Raw genomic sequence first — 25,840 nt, forward strand, 5'->3', positions numbered from 1 at the left:
GGACCGTCCAGGATTTTATATTTTCGGAGCTGGAAAGAAAGACGTATTTGCTATCACATCGATATTGCCCGCATAATCATACAGTATGATCAAATATTGGGGGGGACAAATTGTCCTTCTTTGAATATTGGGGGGGGACGTGTCCCCCTGTCCCCCCATAGAATTACGCCTATGGCTAAAACTATATTATTCTGATCATGGCATGTAGGCTAACCCAGCCAATATCCAAATTCACACCCATTCACACAGACGCATGAATATTCAAATTGTAGAATAGTTCTGTTGTTTCTATAGATTCTAAGTTTATGTTTATCATTATATGTCATATTATACATTTTTGCATTCTGCTCTTTTGTGTAGATTTCAAGTATTTTAGTTCATACAATAATAAATTGATTTCAATCACCATTGGTTTTGTGATGTTATTTGCCATAAATGCGATACATTGACTGCTATAATATTGTGAGATAGTAGTGGCTGTTTGTAGTTGTGGTGGGGCCTACAGTATTTGGGGGCAAATCCAGGGCCGTTTTTTACTCCCAGTCCATCCCTGACTCACTTGGACGAGTATAACTGTTATTTGTGTGTTATCTGTTCCAGTGAGTGATTTGAGGATTGTTCTGCTGGGGAAGAATGTAACAGAAAACAGCAGAGCGGGAAACTTCATCTTAGGAAGAGCAGCGTTTGAGAGTGAAGCGCCTGCTGATGTAGAGCTGCACATTGAGAAACACAGAGGAAAACTGAAGGACAGAGACGTCAGAGTCATCAACGCTCCTCAACTGCTGCATCCAAATCTGTCAAACTCTCAGATCACACAGGGAGTGAAAGAGTGTGTGAATCTGTCTGCTCCTGGACCTCATGTGATCATACTTGTCCTGCAGCAGAACGACTTCAGTGAGAATGATAGAAACATAGTGAAATATGTGCTGAATCAATTCAGTGAGGAGGCTTTTAAACACACTATAGTGCTGACCAATGAGGAAGAGATACACAACTCTATTCATCAATTCATAAAAGAGTGCGGAGGTGGACATCTTCAGTTCAATGAACTAAAATCAGGATTGCACTCTGAGATTCTCGAAAGAGTAGAGAAGATACTCAAGGAAGAAGAGGTTCAATTTCTTATCTGTGACTTGTATGAGGAAGCAGGAGAAGAAGCATCAGAGGATGAAGAGCAGAGCAGATCTGGAGTTTCAGTCACAGCAGAAGAAGAGGGAGATCTTGATCATGAAGATGATGGAAAACTCCAGAAGAATACCTTGTGTAAGTTTTGTTGGCAAGAAAGTTAGTTTAACCCTCGCATACACATCACTTCCTTCAAGAGAAAGAATACATTGAGAAAATAGAAAAAAAATGTATAATGATAAATGATAATACAAAAACACTTCTATAATTTTATAATGTCTACAGCAAACTTATACAGTAAACTTACAGATACCCTTTAAAAAAAATAAAAAATATTTGACAGCATAAATTCTCCATTTGGGGAGAATTTAAAAACAAAACAAAACAAAAAAAACCTGAAAAAATAACTTTAAAGGTGCTGTATGTAACTTTTCTACTAAAATGAATAATTTTTTTTATTGCCTGTGTGTGAAGGGGTTGTAATCTCACATTAAAATGATCCACTTTGCGGGTTTTGCTATCACCTCGGAAAGCAAGTATTCTTATTTTTATGTGAAGATGCCGGGTCGGATTTACCGCGAAATCCAGTGACTTGACCTGCACGCGCGCTCCCGAGACTCTTGCCTCGTCTAGCCCAGTGGTTCCCAAACCTGTCCTGAAGGCACCCCAACACTGCACGTTTTCTTTGTCTCCCGAATCAAACACACCTGATTCAACTCATCAGCTCATTATCACATGGGTTAATGAGCTGATGAGTTGAACTGCCACCTTACCGTGGTGGAGGGGTTTGAGTACCCGAATGAACCTAGGAGCTATGTTGTCTGGGGCTATATGCCCCTGATAGGGTCTCCCAAGGCAAACAGGTCCTAGGCGACGGGTCAGACTAAGAGCGGTTCAAAAACCCTTATGATGACAAAAAAAATGAGGACCGTGACGTCGCCCGGTATGGCGCAGCCGGGGCCCCACCCTGGAGCCAGGCCCGGGGTTGGGGCTCGTATGCGAGCGCCTGGTGGTCGGGCCTCCCCCCATGGGGTCCGGCCGGGCTCAGCCCGAAGGAGCGACGTGGGGCCACCCTCCCGTGGACCCACCCTCCCGTGGACCCACCCTCCCGTGGACCCACCACCTACAGGAGGGACCGTAAGGGGCCGGTACTAAGTGGATTGGGTGGCAGTCGAAGGCGGGGGCCTAGACAACCCGATCCCTGGACGTGGAATCTAGCTCTAGGGACATGGAATGTCACCTCTCTGGCGGGGAAGGAGCCTGAGGTTGTGCGTGAGGTTCAGAGATTCCGACTAGAGATAGTTGGGATCACCTCTATGCACGGCTTGGGCTCTGGAACCACACTCCTCGAGAGAGGATGGACTATTCACCACTCTGGAGTTGCCCATGGTGAGAGGCGGCGGGCTGGTGTGGGTTTGCTTATAGCCCCCCAGCTCAGCCGCCATGTGTTGGAGTTCACCCCGGTGAACGAGAGGGTCGCTTCCCTACGCCTTCGGGTCGGGAATAGGTCTCTCACTGTTGTTTGTGCTTACGGGCCGAACGGCAGTGCAGAGTACCCGGCCTTCTTGGAGTCTCTGGGAAGGGTGCTGGAAAGTGCTCCGACTGGGGACTCCGTCGTTCTACTGGGGGACTTCAACGCCCACGTGGGCAGCGACAGTGACACCTGGAGGGGCGTGATTGGGAGGAACGGCCCCCCTGATCTGAACCCGAGTGGTGTTCTGTTATTGGACTTCTGTGCTAGTTACAGCTTGTCCATAACGAACACCATGTTCAAGCATAAGGGTGTCCATCAGTGCACATGGCACCAGGACACCCTAGGCCGGAGGTCGATGATCGACTTTGTGGTCGTTTCATCTGACCTCCGGCCGTATGTCTTGGACACTCGGGTGAAGAGAGGGGCGGAGCTGTCAACTGATCACCACCTGGTGGTGAGTTGGATCCGATGGCGGGGGAGGAAGCTGGACAGACTCGGCAGACCCAAACGTATTGTGAGGGTCTGTTGGGAACGTTTGGCCGAATCTCCTGTCAGAGAGATCTTCAACTCCCACCTCCGGCAGAGCTTCGACCAGATCCCGAGGGAGTCTGGAGATATTGAGTCCGAGTGGACCATGTTCTCCATGGCCGTAAGGTCTCCGGTGCCTGTCGAGGCGGCAATCCCCGAACCCGGTGGTGGACACCGGAAGTAAGGGATGCCGTCAAGCTGAAGAAGGAGTCCTATCAGGCCTGGCTGGCTTGTGGGACTCCTGAGGCAGCTGATGGGTACCGACGGGCCAAGCGGACTGCAGCCCGGGTGGTTGTGGAGGCAAAAACTCGGGCCTGGGAGGAGTTCGGTGAGGCCATGGAGAAGGACTATCGGTCGGCCTCGAAGAGATTCTGGCAAACCGTCCAGCGCCTCAGGAGGGGGAAGCAGTGCCCTACCAACGCTGTTTACAGTGGAGGTGGGCAGCTGTTGACCTCGACTGGGGATATCACCGGACGGTGGAAGGAATACTTCGAGGATCTCCTCAATCCCGCCGTCACGTCTTCCATTGAGGAAGCAGAGGCTGAGGGCTCGGAGGCGGACTCGTCCATCACTCAAGCTGAAGTCACCGAGGTAGTCAAGAAACTCCTCGGTGGCAAGGCACCGGGGGTGGATGAGATCCGCCCTGAGTACCTCAAGTCTCTGGATGTTGTGGGGCTGTCTTGGCTGACACGCCTCTGCAACATCGCGTGGCGGTCGGGGACAGTACCTTTGGACTGGCAGACCGGGGTGGTGGTCCCTCTTTTCAAGAAGGGGGATTGGAGGGTGTGCTCCAACTATAGGGGGATCACACTTCTCAGCCTCCCTGGGAAAGTCTATGCCAGGGTATAGTCAGGTCCGAATCTTCAAGATTGTGTAACCCTGTAGGCATTTTTGAGGAAAAGTTGTTATACCACATTTTTAGAAAGTTCAATGTCTCCTGAATAAGGATCCACCGTATAACATTGAAATAAGGGTCCCATTTTCTTGTAATTGTTATTGAAACAATAGGTGCATTATTCACAGCCGAAACACTACAGGTGGATAGGGTAAAATTTTTAAGTTATATATATCACCATAAAACCTTTCCAGTTTTTCACTTACATAGAGACAGACATATATATATATATATATATATATATATATAATTCGAGGGGCAGGCATACCAGTACGCGGTTCTCCCTTTCGGGCTAGCCCTGTCTCCTCGCGTCTTCCCGAAGGTTGTCGAGGCAGCCCTTGTTCCTCTCGACGACTGGCTGATCCTAGCTCACTCTTGAGACAAGGTTTGCGAACACAGGGACCTAGTGCTCCGGCACCTAGCTTGTCTGGGCCTTCGGGTCAACTGGGAGAAGAGCAAACTCTGCTCCATGCAGAGGATCTCTTTTCTCGGTATGGAAATCGACTCGGTCACCATGCGCGCAGCTTACGAGCGAGCGTGCGCAGTCACTGCTAACTTGCCTTTGTCAGTTCGAGGGCAAGAGTGCGGTTCCACTGAAACTATTTCAGAGGCTCCTGGGGCATATGGCATCCGCAGCCGCAGTAACGTCGCTCGGTTTGCTTCATATGAGACCACTTCGCGATCAAGTCCCGAGGTGGGCATGGCAACACGGCACGCTCCGAGTCCCAGTGACTTCGACCTGCCGTCAGACCTTCACCCCGTGGACGAACCTCAGTTTTCTATGGGCTGGAGTGCCCATAGAACGAGTTTCCTGGCATGTTGTTATATCAACAGATGCCTCCACAATGGGCTGGGGCGCCATGTGCAATGGACATGCTGCCGCGGGCTCCTGGACAAGACCCCAGCGCCTTTGGCATGTCAATTGCCTCGAGTTGCAGGCTGTGCGTCTCGCCCTGCACCGCTTCTGTGCGTTGCTCGGGGGTCAGCACGTATTAGTCCGATCAGACAATACCGCCACAGTAGCGTACATCAACCGACAAGGTGGTCTGCGCTCCCGTCGTATGTCGCAACTCGCCCGCCACCTCCTCATATGGAGTCAGAAGCATCTGAGGTCGCTTCGAGCCATTTATATCCCGGGAGACCTGAACCGTGCAGCCGATCTGTCTCGGTTTCGGCCTCTCGCTGGAGAATGGAGACTCCATCCCCAGTCGGTTCAGCTGATTTGGGATCAGTTCGGGGACGCACAGGTAGATCTGTTTGCCTCCCACGACTTGTCCCACTGCGACCTGTTTTATTCTCTGACCGAGGGCACGCTCGGCACGGATGCACTGGCCGCGGGGCCTCTGCAAGTATGCGTTTCCCACAGTGAGCCTTCTTGCGCAGACTTTTCGCAAGATCAGGGAGGACGAGGAGCAGGTAATTTTGGTTGCCCCCGTATTGGCACAACCGCACCTGGTTCCAAGAACTAGTACCTCTTCGTCAACTGGTGTTCTTATAAACTTCAAGAACCCACGAAAGGCCCGATCAGTGTCGTGCTTTCCTTCCTGCAAGAAGGGTTGGAGCAAAGGCTGTGTCCCTCCACCCTGAAAGTGTATGGTGCCGCCATTGCCACACATCATGATGCAGTTGATGGTAAGTCCATTGGAAAGCACTACCTGATCATCAGTTTCCGGAGAGGAGCGAGGAGACTGAATCCTCCTCGCCCTCCTCTCGTTCCCTCTTGGGACCTCTCAGTGGTTTTAACTGCGCTGCAGAGTGCTCCCTTTGAGCCTCTGCAATCAGTGGAGCTTAAGTTCCTGTCAATGAAGACAGTGCTCCTGGTTGCATTGGCCTCCATCAAGAGGGTAGGGAACCTGCAGGCATTTTCGGTTGACGAAGCGTGCCTGGAATTTGGACCAGCTAACTCTTACGTGATCCTGAGACCCCGGCCTGGATATGTGCCCAAGGTTCCCACCACACCCTTTTGAGACCAGGTGGTGAACCTGCAAGCGCTGCCCTCGGAGGAGGCAGACCCAGCCTTGGCACTGCTCTGTCCAGTACGCACCCTCCAGGCTTATGTAGACAGAACGCAGTGTTTCAGGACTTCAGACCAGCTCTTTGTCTGTCATGGTGGGAAGCTGAAGGGAAAGGCTCTCTCCAAGCAAAGCTTGTCTCACTGGATAGTGGACGCCATTGCTTTGGCTTACCAGCAGCAAGGTCGACCATGCCCCCTTGGTGTGACGGCCCACTCCACCCGGAGTGTTGCATCCTCTTGGGCTCTAGCGCATGGCGCCTCACTAACAGACATCTGTAGAGCTGCAGGCTGGGCGACACCTAACACGGCCTCTGGGCAACCCCCACGTGTGTAGTCCACTGTAAGCCTCTCTGAGCATGTGTCTTTCCCTCGGCAAGCCACCTTGCCACCCCTGGGTTTGAAATATTCCACCTGCGGCTGGACACCCCAGTGATTCTCAATATGCAGCCCCCTGGGGTCATGTGTATTCCAAGTTCCCCCCTTCGGGCTGGGCATAATTGCATATTTCCACTGATATATGCTTTCCAGTGTACCATGGTACCTTGTCATAATTCCAGCAGCCATTAAAAACTGTCCCTTTCATGTTAATGTTTTTTCATAGTTTACATGTTTAAATATTCTGAGAATGCATAGTTTAGTTATAATGTTTAATGTTTAAACTGCAATAAATGCATTAAAACCTTCTTTTTTTTTTTTTTGGCAGCCATTTTGTTTTTATTGTTTATGCCAAAACAGTGATGTTTACATCTTGTTATATGGCAGAAATGGATTCAGCACCTAAAAATCATATAGAAACAACACTTGAAGTACTTTTCCTCAAAAATGCCTACTGCATCTTATCCAGGGCTATTTATCTATTTTGGGACTCGACTAGTACTGGAGAGGAGAATCCGGCCGATAGTAGAACCTCGGATTCAGGAGGAACACTGGACCAGCTCTATACCCTCTACAGGGTGCTGGAGGGCTCATGGGAGTTTGCCCAACCAATCCACATGTGCTTTGTGGATTTGGAGAAGGCATTCGACTGTGTCCCTCGCGGCGGCCTGTGGAGGGTGCTCCGGGAGTATGGGGTCCGGGGCCCTTTGCTAAGGACTATCAGGGCAGGAGCCTGTACGACCGGAGCAGGAGCTTGGTTCGTATTGCTAGCAGTAAGTCAGACTTGTTCCCGGTGCGTGTTGGACTCCGGCAGGGCTGCCCTTTGTCGCCGGTTCTGTTCATAATTTTTATGGACAGAATTTCTAGGCGCAGCCAGGGGCCGGAGGGGGTCAGGTTTGGGGACCACACAATTTCATCTCTGCTCTTTGCAGATGTTGTTGTCGTGCTGGCCTCATCAAACCAGGATCTCCAGCATGCACTGGGACGGTTTGCAGCCGAGTGTGAAGCGGCTGGGATGAAAATCAGCACCTCCAAGTCCGAGGCCATGGTTCTCAGTCGGAAAAGGGTGGTTTGCCCGCTTCAGGTTGGTGGAGAGCTCCTGCCTCAAGTAGAGGAGTTTAAGTATCTTGGGGTCTTGTTCACGAGTGAGGGAAGGATGGAACGGGAGATTGACAGGCGGATCGGTGCAGCTTCTGCAGTAATGCGGTCCCTGTACCGGTCTGTCGTGGTGAAGAAGGAGCTGAGCCGCAAGGCGAAGCTCTCGATTTACCAGTCAATCTACGTTCCTACTCTCACCTATGGTCATGAGCTGTGGGTCATGACCGAAAGGACAAGATCCCGGATACAAGCGGCCGAAATGAGCTTTCTCCGCAGGGTGGCTGGGCGATCCCTTAGAGATAGGGTGAGAAGCTCGGTCACTCGGGAGGAGCTCAGAGTAGAGCCGCTGCTCCTCCGCATCGAGAGGGGTCAGTTGAGGTGGCTCGGGCATCTTTTCCGGATGCCTCCTGGACGCCTTCCCGGGAAGGTGTTCCGGGCATGTCCCACCGGGAGGAGACCCCGGGGAAGACCTAGGACACGCTGGAGAGACTATGTCTCCCGGCTGGCCTGGGAACGCCTCGGTGTCCCCCCGGAAGAGCTGAAGGAAGTGTCTAGGGAGAGGGAAGTCTGGGCATCCCTGCTTAGACTGCTGCCCCCGCGACCCGGCCCCGGATAAGCGGTAGAAGATGGATGGATGGATGGTCTAGCCTACTGACTTTGCACTCAACAGCGACGACACTGCAACTTATGACATGTCTGATTACACTAAGAAACGACCTGCTCCCAGCACAACACAGACTCCACACAAACTTCACATATTGATAAAAAAAAAATAAAAAAAAAGTTTTTTCTGCTGAAGCTCGTAAGGCCAGACGTGAATCGGATGAACTTCGGGTGAAAAAACACGGCTCAACATCGGCAGGGCATTTGAACCATTGAGAAACCTTATCTACAAACCTAGAATGTACATTTCCTGAAGAAAATGTGAAGTGGTGCTTGCAGTGGCAAAATTCGGCACGGTTGATAGGGCTCCATACTTATCATGGTACGAGCATGGAGCATTAGTTCAAGGTCAAGCTGATAAAAGTAGCCTATTCGCTAGTTGCACGTGGCCTCTATTTTGGATTTCGGATCAGCGAGGGTATGCTAAGACACTTCCGGTTTCGCATTACGCCCGGTGAAGGGAGCCATAGAAAGACGAAATGTATCTTTTATAGTTGTTTATAGAATCAATTATCACTTAAAATACTACTAAGATCCATATTACTATCACACGAGCCAATGGCAATTAAATGCACGGATGCATAGTCAGATTAATGAATAAAATACAACTGTTCACGAACAGAAGATTGTATTTGACTCATGCTGCATACACATACAATTATGCCTAAATATAGAGTTACAACTACCACTAGAGTTGTTTACATAAAAAGCACCGTGAACATTCACATGTTTGCCCTGTGATCGGCAACAAAATGTGATCGTGTGTGGGCCAAAACTACGGTGATCTGACAGCGAGAGCGAGAGACAACAGCGACCGAGTTCCATTACCACAGAGATATTTTTTTTTTCACAAGGAGTGTTTTTAGGATTCAAGAGAGGTGACTTGCCTTTCAGAGGGTGACAGCCTCAGCACTTCATCGTTGTGTGCCGTTTTGTACCATTTCGTCACGTTACAACAGAGAAGTAAGCTTTCATGCGGCCCCCGTTGACGCCGCGGTACGGGCTGATGGATACAGAAGATCCGGAGGGATGACTTCAACCCGACCAAATTTTTAAATGCATATAATTTCCGTTTGCGTTTATATGCTTTCTATTACTGCATTTATTTTGTGCAAGTGAGATGAGTAAAGATCTGTTCCATAAATAATAATACAAATCTGTCTGGTGTTTATAAGCAGCACATGTATTGTGTAAAATATACACAAACTTACCTATATTAAATTGTTTGTGGTACCTACCGTAAAAAATGAAAATGTAAAATATGTGATGATAATATTGATCGAGCAATTGATGTAAGAAAGTAAAAATATATGCGCAGAATTGAGAAAATAGTATTTATGTAGATAAATTGTAGCCGATCACAGGGCAAACATGTGAATGTTCACGGTACATTTTATGCAAACAACTCTAGTCATAGTTGTAACTCTATATTTACAGTAGGCACAATTGTCATTGCGTATGTGTATGCAGCATGAGTCAAATACAATCTTCTGTTCGTGAACAGTTGTATTTCATTAATTAATCTGACTATGCGTCCGTGCATTTAATTGCCATTGGTTCGTGTGATAGTAATATGGATCTTAGTAGTATTTTAAGTGATAATTGATTCTATAAACAACTATTTAAGATAAATTTCGTCTTTCTCTGGCTCCCTACACCAGGCGTAATGCGAAACCGGAAGTGTCTTAGCGTACCCTCGCTGATCCGAAATCCAAAATGGCGGCCACGTGCAACTAGCGAATTATTGTAACGTTGCAGTGGGAGTTTACGTTAGTTTCCAGCATGTTGTGTGATGCTTTCTCCTGTGTGTTGCGTCTCAGTCTGGAAGGTACCCACACCACAGTGCCGTTTATATACTGTCTATGCACAGTGCTCGCTCATAAATTCGAGCACTCGCTTGTAAACTTATTGGTGACAATCTGAAACATCACCGCTAGAGGTCGCTGAAAACTACATACAGCACCTTTAATAAACATTATTACTGTAACAATGTTAAAGGGGCATTTCACCCATTTGAACATTGTTTTTTATTTAAAGTGGGTCATATATGAAGTCGAAATGTAAAAGAAATTTTGAATTTGGTGCCTTTGTGACCGAGAAAAGACAAAAAATAACTTCAGGACGCATTTGTATGAAAGACAACAACTCCCACAATGCACCACATTGCACAGCTCCGCAAGCCACTCCCACTAATCCAGAAAGCGCATATCTGCCTATAAGAGAAATCACTCTTCCGTCTACAAGGCTAGCTACCACCAGAGCTTGAAATTAATTTCACATTCACACAAAATGTCTAGTTAGTTGGCGAACTCATTAGTGCATTACTCCTCGTTTGTATTTCTTTCGAAAAGGTGAATTATTGCATGGTACCTGGATGTTCAGTCAGAACATATGCGGTGCTAAACTAGGATAGTTCTCAACACAAACGTCCGTGTCCTCGTCTGATTCAGAGATTTCGTCCAGGAGAAATTGTCATCGTTGAAATTATTTGCCACAGACGGACTCTATCTCTGTCTTCGTAGCGGTTCGTAGTTGCATAGTGAGATCACCGGCGCCACCAGTCCGCCCTAACTCGAGCCAGTCCGGGCTCCTCGTCCGCGGCAGGCAGGTCTTCTGCCTCGGCGGCTCTTCGCTATAATGCGGCTTGTAAAGGTAGCCACAAACACCTGATTCAAGCATCAGACTTCCGAAATCCTCTTCTTCTATATCATATTGAGCACTCTCCTCCGCTATTGTCATTACTTTACATCTGTCTCCACAGCGCCTGTTAGCTTAGCTTCAAACAAGATGGAGGATATTGCTTTCAGTTTCAGAGAGTAAAGTCCCACCCACTGATCTGTAATAGGTCTGTAGCGTGAGCGGGTCCCGCCCCCTGGGAAAGATGAGGAACGAGTACTTGTAGTCTCAACAGAAATCCCCCCCTCTTACACTTCCTCCTACAATGACGCAAAATGACGATTTTTGCGTCATTGTAGGAGGAAGTGTAAGAGGTAAATAACGGATTTCTCCCGTCTCAGGGGAAAATGAGAGAGTGTTGCATGACCATTCAATAGTATGACTGGGTTTCTAACAATGCAAAGCTTAATGCAAATGGGTGAAGTGTCCCTTTAGAGGCTCAGGGAAGAAGGAGGTGGGAACTGTTAAACGATCGAGTTGATGTTTATTGCTAAAATAAAACAAACAAAACAAAAGTATCATTCAATTTTTATTCATACAAATTGTATAAATCACATGAAAAGTTTTATGTAACTCATGTAATTGACCCAATAAACTTGTATGCAATTTTCAGTATTTCTTTTTTTTTTTTTTTTACTTGTCAATATTGTATTCAATTGACAGATTTGTATTCAGTCTGCAAAGACAGTGCAAAGATGTTGATCCCCCGACAAGGAACCCAAAAACACGACTGGTGGTTTAAAATAAAATAAACAATTCAGATGTAATTATTCTTGAAAAATTTAAAATGTCTAATTTACTTAACCCCCATGCAGGAAATACACTTTTGTGTTTTATGAAAGAGAGAATATAAAACTGAGGTGGAATAACATTTTGACAAATTGTTCTTTTTGTGTGAATTATTTCTTAAATATATAAAAATAACAGAATTTGGTAAAAAAAAAAAAAAGCAAAATTATTAATTGCATGTTATTTTATTTGTAGTTAAAAGAAGACGGCGGAGTCCATCTCTTGACCAACCTAATAGTAAGTAAACAAATATGATAATTCATAATATTCAATATTGAAAATATCATCAAAACCCCAGAAAAGGACAGAATCTTTATTCATATTTCAATGTACATTATCTAAATGCTGCTGCACATTATATAATGGCTTTTGAAGACTTATTAATAGTTATTGTAGAGGTGATAATTCTATTTAAATTAATAACAATTTTATAAATCACATAAATATTTTTAATTGACCCACTAAAACAAACTCATGTTTGTTTCTCAGTGGCAGAGAGTGTCTGTTCTTTGCCAAAGCTGAATGTGGTTCTGTGTGGGAGAGACAGAAGATTAAAAATCTCCATATCAAACCTCATCCTGGAGGAGAGAAACAGAAGATCCGAGCTCAGCTCAGAGTGTGTGAAGCTGGAAGGAAAAGCTCATGGACGTCGGATCACTCTGGTGGAGCTTCCAGCTCTGACTCGACTCTCACAGGAGGAAGTGATGTGTCAGGCTCGCCGCTGTGTGTCTCTCTGTGATCCTGGAGTTCATGTTTTCCTCTTCATTATTCCTGACGGTCCACTTACTAATGAAGACAACACAGAAACAGAGGAGATCCAGAAAACATTCAGCTCAAAGATCAACAACCATACCATGGTCCTCATAATCCAGAAGTCAGAGCATGAGACAGAAGAACAGAATGAAGCAGTGAAGTCTGTCATTCAGTGTTTTGGAGGAAAACATCATTTCCTTGAGCCAAACCCACAAGTGTCCGTGTTGGTGACTAAACTGGAGCAGATCGTGGAAGAAAATAGTGGAATTCCTTTCTCTACAGAAACATTTTTGGATGCACAAATAGAGAAATGTGAAGAAATGAGGAAGAGAATATCACTAGACACACAGATTCAACAGCAAGGTAATGATCAGAAAATGTGTGTCTCACACCCAATTTACATGATAGAACATGTGGACCGAGGAGAAGTTGCTCAGTTACTCATTCAATACTGGAAGGAGGAGAAAGTGCACATAATCTCAGTCAGACTATTGCACACACAATCTCCAAAAGACCAGTAGAGACTGTGGCTCAGACCTTATAACCTGCTTTTTCATATTTTCTGCAGTGACTTTATGGCTTTTATGCAGAATCTTTAAGCAGAATTTGGTTATGGTCCACCTAAGTTTTGGTGCTTACTAAAGATTTAAAACCATACAGTTGCTGTAAAATTTAGATACATTGAGAATTGTTTTGGAATCAGATCTCAACACTCTCCAAACAGAGATTAAAACCAGTTTCATTAGGCCATAAAGAAATGTTAGGCCAAAAGTTTGGATAAGTAATTTCAGGAAATTGTCATAGATGTTGTGTTAAATACATTTTCTTCACAATAAAACATTCACATAATTGTCAAATTCACATATAATTCAAATTCTCAATATAATTTTGTAATTTGTTATTATTCATACAGATTTCCCTAAATGTTTGTGGGACATGTCTTTAAAAGACTAGCAGAATGACTCAAGCAGTTTTCTCTTTTTCAGATTCAAGAGAGGATTCAGATGAGGTGAGGATTGTCCTGCTGGGAAAAACTGGAGTTGGGAAGAGTGCAACTGGAAACACCATCTTAGGGAGAGAAGTATTTAAAGAAGACGTGTCTCATGAGTCCATTACTAAAGAGTGTCAGAGAGAGACGGCTGAGATCAATGGCAGACATGTTACTGTGATTGACACTCCAGGACTGTTTGATACTAAAGTTAGTCATGAAGAGATCCAGAGGGAAATCACCAACTGCATCTCCTTGATTCTGCCAGGACCACATGTGTTTCTGTTACTGATACCAGTGGGACGATTCACTGAGGAAGTTGAAAATGCTGTCAAGATCATTCAGCAGACTTTTGGTGAAAGCTCAATAATGTACACTATGGTGCTCTTCACCAGAGGAGATGATCTGAAGAAGAAGACCATTGAAGAGTATCTGGGTAAAGCAGGATCTGCTTTGATGAACCTTGTTGAACAGTGTGGAAACAGATATCATGTGTTTAATAATAATGAGACTGTAGACCGTGTGCAGGTGTCGACATTACTGCAGAAAATCAATGACATGGTGACAGCAAATGGAGGGAGTTACTACTCATGTAAGAAGTTCAGACAGATGGAAAGAGAGAAACAAGAAGCACGGATGAAGATGCTAATGGACAAAGTGGAAAAACTGAACAGAGAGAGAGAAGAACTGCTGGCCAAACATGAAGAAGAGAAAGAGAAAATAAAGATGAATATAGAGGAAGAAAGAAACATTCATAATGCTGAGAAGAAGAGAAGAGAAGAAGAGTTTGAGAAAAAGATGGAGAAAGAACATAAAATATGGGATGAACTTTATCAGAGACTTAAAGTAGAGAGAGATGAAATCAAAAGAGAGAAAGAAGATCTTCAGATCAAACATGAAGTGGGAATAGAAAAGATGAAGAAGATGATGGAGGAAGAAAGACAGAATCATGACACTGAGAAGAAGAGCAGAGAAGAAGAATACAAAACACAACTAGAGAAATTGGAGACAAAGTTACAAAATGAAAAACAGAGGAGGAAAGAGGAAGATGAGAAGAGGAAGGAGAAAGAACAAAACATAAGAGATCAATGTGATGAGAAAATAAAAAGAGAAAAGGAGAGGATAGAAAGGGAGAAAGATGATCTTCAGGCCAAACATAAAATTGAAATAGAAAACATGAAAACAAAGATGGAAGAAGAAAGACAGAATCATAACAGTGAGAGGAGGAGAAGAGGGGAAGAAATCAGAGCGAATGAAGAACAATACAAAAGAAAAATGAAAATAGAACAAGAGAAATGGGAAATGGAAAAACAGAGAGGAGAAGAAGAATTTGAGAAAAGGAGGGAGAAAGAACAAAAAATGTGGAATGAATCTTATCAGAGACTTAAAGAAGAGAGAGATGAAATCAAAAAACAGAAAGAAGATCTTCAGGCCGAACATAAAATAGAAATAGAAAACATAAAAACAAAGATGGAGGAAGAAAGACAGAATCATGACAGTGAGAGGAGGAAGAGAGAAGAAGAATCCAGACAGAATGAAGAACAATACAAAAGAGAAATTAAAAACGAACAAGAGAAATGGGAGAAAAAGATACAAGAGGGGAAACAGAGAGAAGAAGAATGTGAGAAAAGGAGGGAGAAAGAACAAAAGGTGTGGGATGAATCTTATCAGAGACTTAAAGAAGAGAGAGATGAAATCAAAAGAGAGAAAGAGGGAATAAAAAGAGAGAAAGAAGATCTTCAGGTCAAACATGAAAAGATGAAGAAGATGATGGAGGAAGAAAGACAGAATCATGACAGTGAGAGGAGGAGAAGAGAAGAAGAAATCCGAGAGAATGAAGAACGATACAGAAAAGCGATAAAAGAAAAAGAGGAACAAATGCAGAAACGTCAGGAGGAAATGCTAAAACAGATGCAAGATGAGAGGAGGAAGTGGGAGGAAGAACAATGTAAGATATATGAAGACAAAATTAAGTTAATAGAACAACAGAAGCAAGATGAACTAAAGAGAGTAAAATCGGCAAACTATGAAGAAGACAGAAGAAAAGACATGGAGAACATGAAAATCTGCTGCTCTCAAACAGCCTCTTCTCTACTGGTAAGTGATCAAGGTAAATTAAGGGTCAGGAGCATTAGAGGACTTAAGAGGTTTTACAGTATAACCATTAAGAGTTGAGTTCAGATTCCCTCATTCACATTTTTTTTCTCTGTATGGACAATACTACACATTTACAACCTACAATCATAATCTATACGCTGGACCTGTAAATATAACACCACAGAGAATTACGCTTTCATCCCTTTCAAAGGACAGGACCCTACGTTTAATTCATTTAGAGGACTTCGAGGTTTTATAACCGTTAAAGTCCGGGACACACCAAGTCGACGGTTGACCGTTGGGCAATGTTGGGCCGTTTTTGAGCGTTGGTCGGCTTAGTTTTTTTGTTATGCACAGTTCTAGTCGGACACCAGTTTTTGAGAATTGTTGATTCAGAGTCCGTCGGTGAGAGAGATCAGTCTGATTGGCTGTTCAGCTTCACGAATCAGCGCACAAGAAAAAAAGAACTGCCGAAAGCAAACGAGCAACAAAGTTAAGAGGGAACACACTACAAACACTTGTCATTCTTGTCAACTTGTCATTTTTGAACAGTTGATTATTTTATTAATAACCAAGGGCTGACAATGCCTTTGACAACATAGACATAATTGAAAAAGCTACACAAATCAGTCTGTTATGAACACTGCTTGCGTTGTATATCCACAGTAATATTGCGGTAGATCCACTGGTCGGATAGGACAAATGATAAATAATAACATTCTAATTAATAGCGGGTGGGTCCTCTCACGCAGGCGTAAAATGTATGGGCTAGTTGGCCGATAGGCTGTAGTCTGAGCGGTGTTCAAGCGTAACTTTTTTGCCCCCACGCAGGTGACGCAAGGTAATGCCACAATCAGCTTTTGCCGCTAGTTCTTTGTCGTCGGTTCGGTGTGTCCCTACCTTAAGAGTTGAGCATATGGACAATACTACAGATTTACAACCTACAAACATAATGTATACACTTGACTTGCAAATATAACATCACAGAGAATTACATTTTCTTCCATATAAACGACAGGGCCCTAAATTAACTTCATTTTGTCTATAATCTCAAAATGCTTCTTGAAAAATATTTATCTAAATTTTCATTACCGTAGTTCTTCACTATAATCACTGGTGTAGTGCAGGGTATACGCCGGTATCCATCGCAATGATAACCGACCTTCTCATCTGAGCTGCTTCAGCACTCAAACACCCGCTCGTCAATGTCAAAATGTTTGAAACCAATCAAAACAAGCGGGATTTATGTTCACATAAGCGCGAGCCGAGCGCGAATCCCAACGCGATGCTTCACGCTTCAGTTAACGATCATTCAAGTAGCTAAACTAAACAGCTGTTTTTCGATAGAAGTTTTAAATGACAGACAGAAATAATCAGTTTGATCAAAGACAGTGGAAACTATAAGCTCAATTTAACAACACAAGCACCCTATTAAATATATTGCCATTATTATTATAAATATAATGTATAAATATATTTGTATAACGTTACCTCGAATGTGTTCGAATATTTCCCCAGTATCAGCACTGAGACTTTTCACTGTTTGTATCACTCCGCTTGACTGTGTTTGCGCAACTTGCATCATTAAGCCAGAAGGTGGCTGTCTTTATGAGTGAGAAATTGAACCATTGATTAAATGAACAGATTAGTCCAAAAACATTGATTTATTTAGGAAAGAAAAAGTAGGTGAAACTGATCTTTGATGCTCATACTAATTGCTCATATGCCTCTGGACACAGAAGGATTGGCGTTTGTTTAAAATGTAACATCTATGCAAAATAATCCTTGAATCATTTCTTATTTAAGGCCATTCCCATTTCGAATATGCGATTGTGTATTGTCAACAATAAGCTTAAACATTCTGCATTTCCATTTTGTAGTGTGGATCATTCATTGCGACATTTAAACTGACTCTCTTGTTTAAAAATATCTGATAAAATACTTCATGCTACTGCCCACTGACATTTTTTTGGCCTTCAAAACACCTCAAGATACACATGCCCCCGAACCCCCCCAAGATCATTTTTGGGACCTCTGTATTTATAAAACCCTGTGTACGGCCCTGCACCCAGTAAAGACAGTGATGCTGTGATCCCTTGAATAGCTGTCCAATTTTCATGTGTGGATGGACTAAGGTAGTCTGACTACGTCAGACTTCGTACTTGCGCTCAATTTCAGTTCGCTTCTGTACTCAGTCTGAGATAGCGATCGTTTTCCCCGTTTTCCTCCGGCCTCAAAACAGCCGGCCAATCAACGAACAGAGGGCGGGCTGGGAGCCGTGACATAGACGCTGATTGTACCGTGGACGCGTAGATTTACTTCACATAATCTGCAAAAGTCGTTCACAGCCATGTTCACTCCGGTATTTCGCTCGATGGTTTTGTTTTCGCATCATACATGTGTTTACAGTGGAAGTTAGATGCGGCTGAGCATGCGCATAACACACGCCATAACCAAATGTTATGTGATTGGCTTACGGGTAACCAATGATTTTAAACTTCAGACAAGCACCCCCCCCCCCCCCCCACGAGAAAGAAAACACTTTTCAATTATGCCATGCCAGACTCTGTCTACGAAACAAAGCGAAGTAGCAGAGTTTGGTATTACCAGGCTAGGACTAAGGTATAGTCACTCAAAATTCATAATTATTTAGTATTAATAAATAATTAAAAGCCAGTATTAATTGCAAAAACAGCACCTTTTCTGTGGCTAATATTAATTTCATAATGATCCTTTATCTGTGAAGTCAAGCAGCAAAAGTTGAGTGATAATATGTAAATATTACTGGCCCATTTTTGGGTGAACTAATATGCAAGACTAGTCTTAGATGTCACTGTTTATAACACAGAGCGTTCATCCTTTGCTGAAAAAATATTGGGGGCATAAATTAAGAGTATACCCACTTCTCCAGGCACCACTACATCACTGACTATAATGTTTTTTTTTTCTAATCTGTGTATATCAGGCTTTTATCTCTGCTAATGTCACACAATAACAAATTAGATTTTATGTGTTTTATTTGAATGTGTTCATGTATTTACAGAAAGATGACACTGAAAAGCTTGGACCAAAAACCAATGAACAGCTCGAAGAACTCTATGATAGACTAGATCTGAAAAAAAGATGTCAAGCTAAAATGAGAACAGCGGACATTCTTCAAATCATCAAGTCTTCATTTCAGTCTCTGGAGCCACAGGAAGAGAATGAACTGGTAAACTCATTCCTACAAAAGTTGATTAACATGGACTACAAAGCAAGAAACACAGTCATACAACACAGAAAGAAAGAAGATAATAACAAAGACAATGCAAACCCTGATATTCACCCAATGGATGTTCAGATGGCCGTGTTTCATTGTGCCGATGGTCTCCTGAAGCAGCTGATGGTGACTAAACTCTCACAGTGTCAGTATTCACTGCCTCTGCTTGTTCCTGATCCATTCACACAACAGATTGAGTTTCCTCTCTGGACATTCAGACAAATCAACAAGAGCTGGAAGAAGAAGGACTCCAATAATGAAATCATCAGTCAAACTCAACCGGTCTACAAGGCTGAGACTCCAATGGTGGCTTTCTTCAGGTTTGGTTCAGTGTCTTCATCTAAGTCTCAGCTGATAAACGGCCTCATCAATGAGAAACACCACACGTTCTTCCACAGGAATTGCTCAGGCAGCAGCAGAACCAGATTACTGATGGAAGGAGTGGTGGAGATCGCCTGGTACTGCCCTTCTGGGAAAAAGACTGATGCATTTGATGACTGTGTTGCTTTCTGTAATTTTCATGGTGATGCAGCAGCCAATGAGAAACAATACGAGATATTGACCAGCATGGCTTCAGTAAACGTCCTCTTCTTACCTGATTTTGGGCAGAAGAACCAGTATAAAGGTTTGGTGAGATCACTCTTCAAATCTCCTCAGCCTCTCATTTGTCTGCTCACTGACAATCACTGTGGTGAAACTGAACTGGGGAATGGAAAATTCATAACTGGTCTTATAGACAAAAACCAATCTGATGTATCTAATCAGATAAGGGAGATGATCAGAGTGAGTTTGACAGAGCAGAAAAGGACCTTCAAACTTGTAGATGTGGCCAAACACACAGGAATCAAACACACAGGAATCAGAGTAGATGAGGAGGATCCAGAGTGCCAGAGAGGGAAAGAGGCAGCGATTCGGATCATGGGATTACTGAGAGAAAAGGATCCATCAACAGTGAAAGAAACAAACCTGCCCTGTCAGGGGAAACTGTGGCATGACTGGTGTAAAATCAACAAAGAGCTGCATCATCTAGAAGGAGAAAATCTAGAGGAAGATAAAAGTACCAAACTCAAGAACATGAGAGAAATAAGAGAAAAGCAAGTGGCCAAAGGACTGAGTAAGTTCATGAAAACATTTTTTGAAACAATAAAATCACAGAGAGACAATGAAAAAACCTATTTCCTCAGATGGATGATGAACCTTTTGGATGACTTCACTTCAGAGAAGCTCTTTGATCTTCATCAGAAGTACGATGTGACATGGAATAAAGTCTTAGAATTGAAAAAGACTCCTAACAAACTAATAAGGACTGAACATGCAAACCTGGAAAACATATCAGAGCAAATCAATAGAACAAGTTTTGGCTTGGAGCACATCCTGAGAGAGTTTGGTCAGATCTATGAATCGTGGTCATCTGTGATGAAGAACAAGAAAGACAATCTGCAGTTTGACTTCTGTTCTCTCCCGAGTCTTGCAGCAGAGATGATGATCTCTGGATTTCCAATGGAGCTGATGGATGGAGATGCTGCTCATATTCCTCTCTCCTGGGTCACTGCTCTTCTAGATGAACTTGTTAAGAAACTGGGAAAGCAGACCAGAATCTTTGTACTCTCAGTTCTAGGGATTCAGAGCTCTGGGAAATCCACCATGCTGAATGCCATGTTTGGACTGCAGTTTGCCGTCAGTGCTGGAAGATGCACCAAAGGAGCTTTCATGCAGATGGTCAAAATATCAAAGGAGATGAAAACTGAGCTGAAGTTTGACTATATTCTGGTTGTTGATACTGAAGGACTTCGTGCACCAGAACTGGGTGGAAGGTCAACAACACATCGTGACAATGAAATGGCCACATTTGTTGTTGGTCTTGGAAATATGACCCTGATCAACATCTTTGGAGAAAACCCATCTGAGATGCAGGACATTCTTCAGATTGTTGTTCAGGCCTTCATGAGGATGAAGAAGGTCAGACTGACTCCCAGCTGCATGTTTGTGCATCAGAATGTCTCAGATATCACAGCTGGAGAGAAAAACATTGAGGGAAGGAGACGACTGCAGGATAAACTGGATGATATGACAAAACTCGCTGCTAAAGAGGAAGTCTGTGATGCAGAAGGATTCAGTGATGTGATTGCATTTGATGTACAGAGTGATGTGAAGTATTTTGCTCAGCTCTGGGAGGGCAGCCCACCCATGGCACCACCAAACCCAAACTACTGCGAGAACATTCAAGAACTGAAGCAAACTATTCTTACACATGCTTCAAAATCAGAAGGCATAATGCTGACGCACCTAAGAGACCGTATTCGAGATCTCTGGGAGGCTTTGCTTAATGAACAATTTGTGTTCAGCTTCAAAAATTCCCTGGAAATCGCAACATACAAGAAACTAGAGACTGAATACAGCAAGTGGGCCTGGAGCCTCCGGAGTGCCATGCTGGATATTGAAAACGAGCTTCACAACAAAATAGAAAATGAAGCAATTAATGGTGTTAAGGAAGCTGATCTTCAAAGAAAACTAAATCCAAAACGTAAAGAAATGGAAAAGACAATGTCTGATTTCTTTGAGAAAGACAGAGACGCAGCTGTACTGAATCAGTGGAAAGGTTTCTTTGAGATAAAAATCAAACAGCTTCAAGAAAACATTGTGGAAGAAACTAAGAGGAAATTAGATGGGGTTCTTCATCAGCGTCACCTGAAGAAAAAGATTGATGCTGAGAGGACAAAACATGAAAACACACTCTTTGAAAAGAGCAAAGACCTTGCTTTAAAATTCAAAGATCAAGCAAATGATGAAAATGTCATGAAAACACAGTTTGATTCCTTTTGGAAACAACAGACAGCTGAGATCATCAGATACACTCCTTTAGTCAAAGATATTGACATATTAGGAGATGTAAAAAAGATCCTCATTCAGAACTTTGAAAGTCTCCCTTTGGACCACATGAATGAGAGTAGTCGGCACAAAGATATGATCTGTTTGCCAAGCTATTCAGAATATGTGAAGTTAAAGAAATCCAGTGGATTTACAGGACCTTTTAAAAATACATACAAAAGAGTTAAAGAGATGACTGGTCGTGTTTTATCTGAAGAGGATGAAGACCAGATAAGATCCTTAATCACAGACATCGCTGAACACACAGATAAAATGATTCAGTCATTTAACATTGAAAAGATGGGCTACAACAACAGCTGCGTTCAACAACTCGTAGATTACATAAATACAAGAATAACACAGCATCAGGAAGGGCCAAATGTGAAATATGTGTTCAAGAGTGAATTCTTCATGGATCTGGTACTTTTCATATGTTACATAACAAACAAAACATTCGCTGATCAATACAAAATGTTCAGGGAAGCCAATGATCCTGTTCTTTATTTTGAGAGGAAAAGTCAAGAGTACTACAGCATTTTCCAGAAATACTGTCAAGGAGCATCATCTACTGCTGTTTTTGGTGAATTTGTTTGTAATAAACTTAAAGAGCCCATTCAGCAGACGGTCTACAAAAAAACTGGCAAAGATTTAGCAGATGAAATGAGGACAAACTGTGAATCACTAAATGGGAACCGATCAAACCTGGAGAAACACATCTTGAGGACGCTGGCAGAAAAACATGATTTCAAAGCTTACATGATGTACATTGACAATCCCAGAGAACACTTCAAGAATTTCATCAGAGATGAAGTCAGTCAGTACATCACTGAAAAATTCGAAGATAGTGTTCGACCCAAGATGGAAAAGAGCATTAAACTGCTACAGCAGAAGATCACAAATGCAGCACATGAATCCACCAAACATGTTAAAGAAAACAATGGAGATGCTGATCTGTGGTTGTTTCATTTCACACAACAACTCTCTGATGTGCTGGTATTGTCTCTAAATGACCTCACTGGAGTGAATCAGGATGATGTTGATGTCAGCATCTTAGAAGATGTGATAAAGAAAGAATTTGAGATAAAAGAAACGTCTGTGATAAAAGAAACGTCAGAGATAAAAGAACCTTCTGAGATAAAAGAAACGTCAGAGATAAAAGAAACGTCAGAGATAAAAGAAACGTCAGAGATAAAAGAAACGTCAGAGATAAAAGAAACGTCAGAGATAAAAGAACCTTCTGAGATAAAAGAAACGTCAGAGATAAAAGAAACGTCAGAGATAAAAGAAACGTCAGAGATAAAAGAAACGTCTGAGATAAAAGAAACGTCAGAGATAAAAGAACCTTCTGAGATAAAAGAAACGTCTGAGATAAAAGAAACGTCAGAGATAAAAGAACCTTCTGAGATAAAAGAAACATCAGAGATAAAAGAAACGTCAGAGATAAAAGAACCTTCTGAGATAAAAGAACATTCTGAGATAAAAGAACCTTCTGAGATAAAAGAAACATCAGAGATAAAAGAAACGTCAGAGATAAAAGAACCTTCTGAGATAAAAGAAACATCAGAGATAAAAGAACCTTCTGAGATAAAAGAAACGTCAGAGATAAAAGAACCTTCTGAGATAAAAGAAACATCAGAGATAAAAGAAACGTCAGAGATAAAAGAACCTTCTGAGATAAAAGAAACGTCTGAGATAAAAGAACCTTCTGAGATAAAAGAAACGTCTGAGATAAAAGAACCTTCTGAGATAAAAGAAACGTCTGAGATAAAAGAACCTTCTGAGATAAAAGAAACGTCTGAGATAAAAGAAACGTCAGAGATGAAAGAACCTTCTGAGATAAAAGAAATGTCTGAGATAAAAGAAACGTCAGAGATGAAAGAACCTGAGATAAAAGAACATTCTGAGATAAAAGAACCTTCTGAGATAATAGAACCTTCTATAATATCTGACATACACAGTAAATTCAGCACAGAAACGTTTCCAGTAAAGCTGGAACACACAGACAGACCAGCTGAGCTTCTGATCAATCACCTCTGTCAGTGCTGTTGGGTTCAGTGTCCTTTCTGTAAAGCGATCTGCACAAACACAATAGAAGACCATCCTGGAGATCACAGTGTTCCTTTCCATCGTGTTACTGGAGTAAAAGGGTTTAGCTACAGAGGAACGACAAACCTATGTAGCAAAATGTGCACATCAGAAGTAGCCAGTGATGGATCTTTCCATCCAAATAGCTCAGATGATAAAGTCCTCTGGAAGAAATACAGAAATGGAGGTCCTGAATATTCTACATGGAGTATCACCCCGGATCTCTCTGAGCTGCCATACTGGAAGTGGTTTGTGTGCAGATTCCAGGAAGATCTGGAAAAGCACCATGGAAAAACCTTTCAGGGACATGGCAAGATTCCAGATGAATGGAGAAAATGCTCTCAAGAGGAAGCTACTGAGAGTCTGAATAAATACATTTAATGGAACAATTAACAAGGTGAAATGAGATTATGTCCCACACTTCAGTGAATGTTGCATATACTAAACTAAATATAGCATACTGAAACTGCTCAAAGAACGAGTTCACAGAAGATATTCAATATTTTTAAAGAAAGATATAATCAAAATGTTCTGTTCAACACAGCAGAAACTGATCTTTACTTGAAGACAGCAGATGTTCAAATAATATACCAAATATGTACAATATTATTTCATTGACTTACTTTCACACTAGTTTGCCTCCTGTGGATGTATTGCCAGATGTATACTACTGCTTTACAAATAACATTCAGCTGTAATAAAATGCATTTCAACGTATATGTACTGTATACAAGCATTGATTTTTGCCTATAGATTTAAGCAGGACAAAATATTGCTCTGAAGCAAATGCCATATAAACAAATGCTTGAATATAATTTGGTTTGGAAAGTACCTGCAAGACTTACTATATTCATAATGCATAATATAAATAAATGGTTACAAATATATGTATGAAAGAAAACTGTAAAAAAAAAGAAAAGAAAAAACTCCAAAACTGCTGGTTTTAGCAGATATATTTAGCTTTATGCTTTCTTGATTTTGTTTTTGCATTGTAGTTGTTTTTTTTTTTCATGAACTGATGTTATAAAATAAATGTTTCACTGTTACAACTGACTCCTTTGAGACCTTCCTGAAAAACATTATCCTGTAGATTTGACTGTCTTTACCTAAATAATAATAGGGTTAAAATAAAAATAAATAAAAGGACACACTACAAAACAATTCAATTCACATTCATTTGTATGCTGCTTTTCAAAATACACAGTTTCAAAGCAGCTTAACGAGAAAGGAATGTGTCTACATTACAAACGTATTTCAGTAATGTACAAATCACACAGTTAGCTAATAATGTATTAATTTATAGCAGAAACAATGAGCTCATTAAAATAATTTTTACAAGTTGTGAACATAATGATTACAATAAATGAAAAATGTAGCATTGGTGCATGTTGATTCAGTTTGTATGTCAAGCAACGATAATCATGTGCATTTGATCTGATATAACTAAGGTTGTGAGATGCATTATGTGAATGCTTGGCTAAAGAGATGCGTCTTTAGATTTAAACTGGGAGAGTGAGTCTGAGTCCTGAACATCATCAGGAAGGCTATTCCAGAGTTTAGGAGCCAAATGTGAAAACGCTCTCCCTCCTTTAGTGGACTTAGATATCCTAGGTACTATCAGAAGCCCAGAGTTTTGTGATCTTAAAGAGCGTGATGGATTGTAAGGTGATAGAAGATCAGTTAAATACAGGAGATAAATCATTTAGGGCCTTATTGGTCAGCAGCAATACTTTATTGCTACTGACTTAATAATTGATACGGGACTTAATAGGTAACCAGTGTAGAGATGATAAAATTGGTGTTGTGATTATATTTTCTCCACCTGGGCTGTTTCTCAACTTAGCATCGTGAGCTAAGTTGATTGTAGAGAACATTGGTGGCAATGATTTTGAGAAACGCAGCCCAGATAAGAACTCCAGCAGCTGCATTGTGGACTAATTGTAGCTTATTTATTGAGGATGAAGGATTTATTGAGGATCAGCTATAATAGCCCAGATAGCATGTAATCATTGAAACATTGTTGAGTCAATGTTGATGCATCAATGCAAATTGAATTTAATTCACTCTACAGAGTGATGTTGGTTCAAAATCAATTTTGCACTCACAAATAATGTTGAAACAATGGTGAGATTTCAACATCACTGCTGTTGAAT

General features: G+C 42.3%; 1 protein-coding gene across 3 annotated transcripts in view; it reads left to right on the forward strand.

Annotated features, from left to right (window-relative positions):
- LOC311302397 (interferon-induced very large GTPase 1-like) overlaps positions 1-24,726 on the forward strand; it is a 65,800-nt gene extending 41,074 nt beyond the window's left edge. For 2 of the 3 annotated variants that reach the window (XM_084428218.1, XM_084428217.1), the window contains exons 3-7: positions 601-1,263; positions 11,833-11,874; positions 12,127-12,753; positions 13,377-15,475; positions 18,519-24,726. In XM_084428218.1, coding sequence (XP_084284344.1) covers positions 601-1,263; positions 11,833-11,874; positions 12,127-12,753; positions 13,377-15,475; positions 18,519-24,068 — 8,981 coding nt within the window. In that variant the 3' untranslated portion in view covers positions 24,069-24,726. Of the gene's footprint in view, positions 1-600; positions 1,264-11,832; positions 11,875-12,126; positions 12,754-13,361; positions 15,476-18,518 lie in introns of all 3 variants that reach the window. The other variant, XM_084428216.1, reaches the window with a different exon arrangement.
- The last annotated feature ends 1,114 nt before the right edge of the window (positions 24,727-25,840 follow it).

The sequence above is a fragment of the Rutilus rutilus genome (genome assembly GCF_951802725.1).
Source record: "Rutilus rutilus genome assembly, chromosome: 13".
Classification (NCBI taxonomy): domain Eukaryota; kingdom Metazoa; phylum Chordata; class Actinopteri; order Cypriniformes; family Leuciscidae; genus Rutilus; species Rutilus rutilus.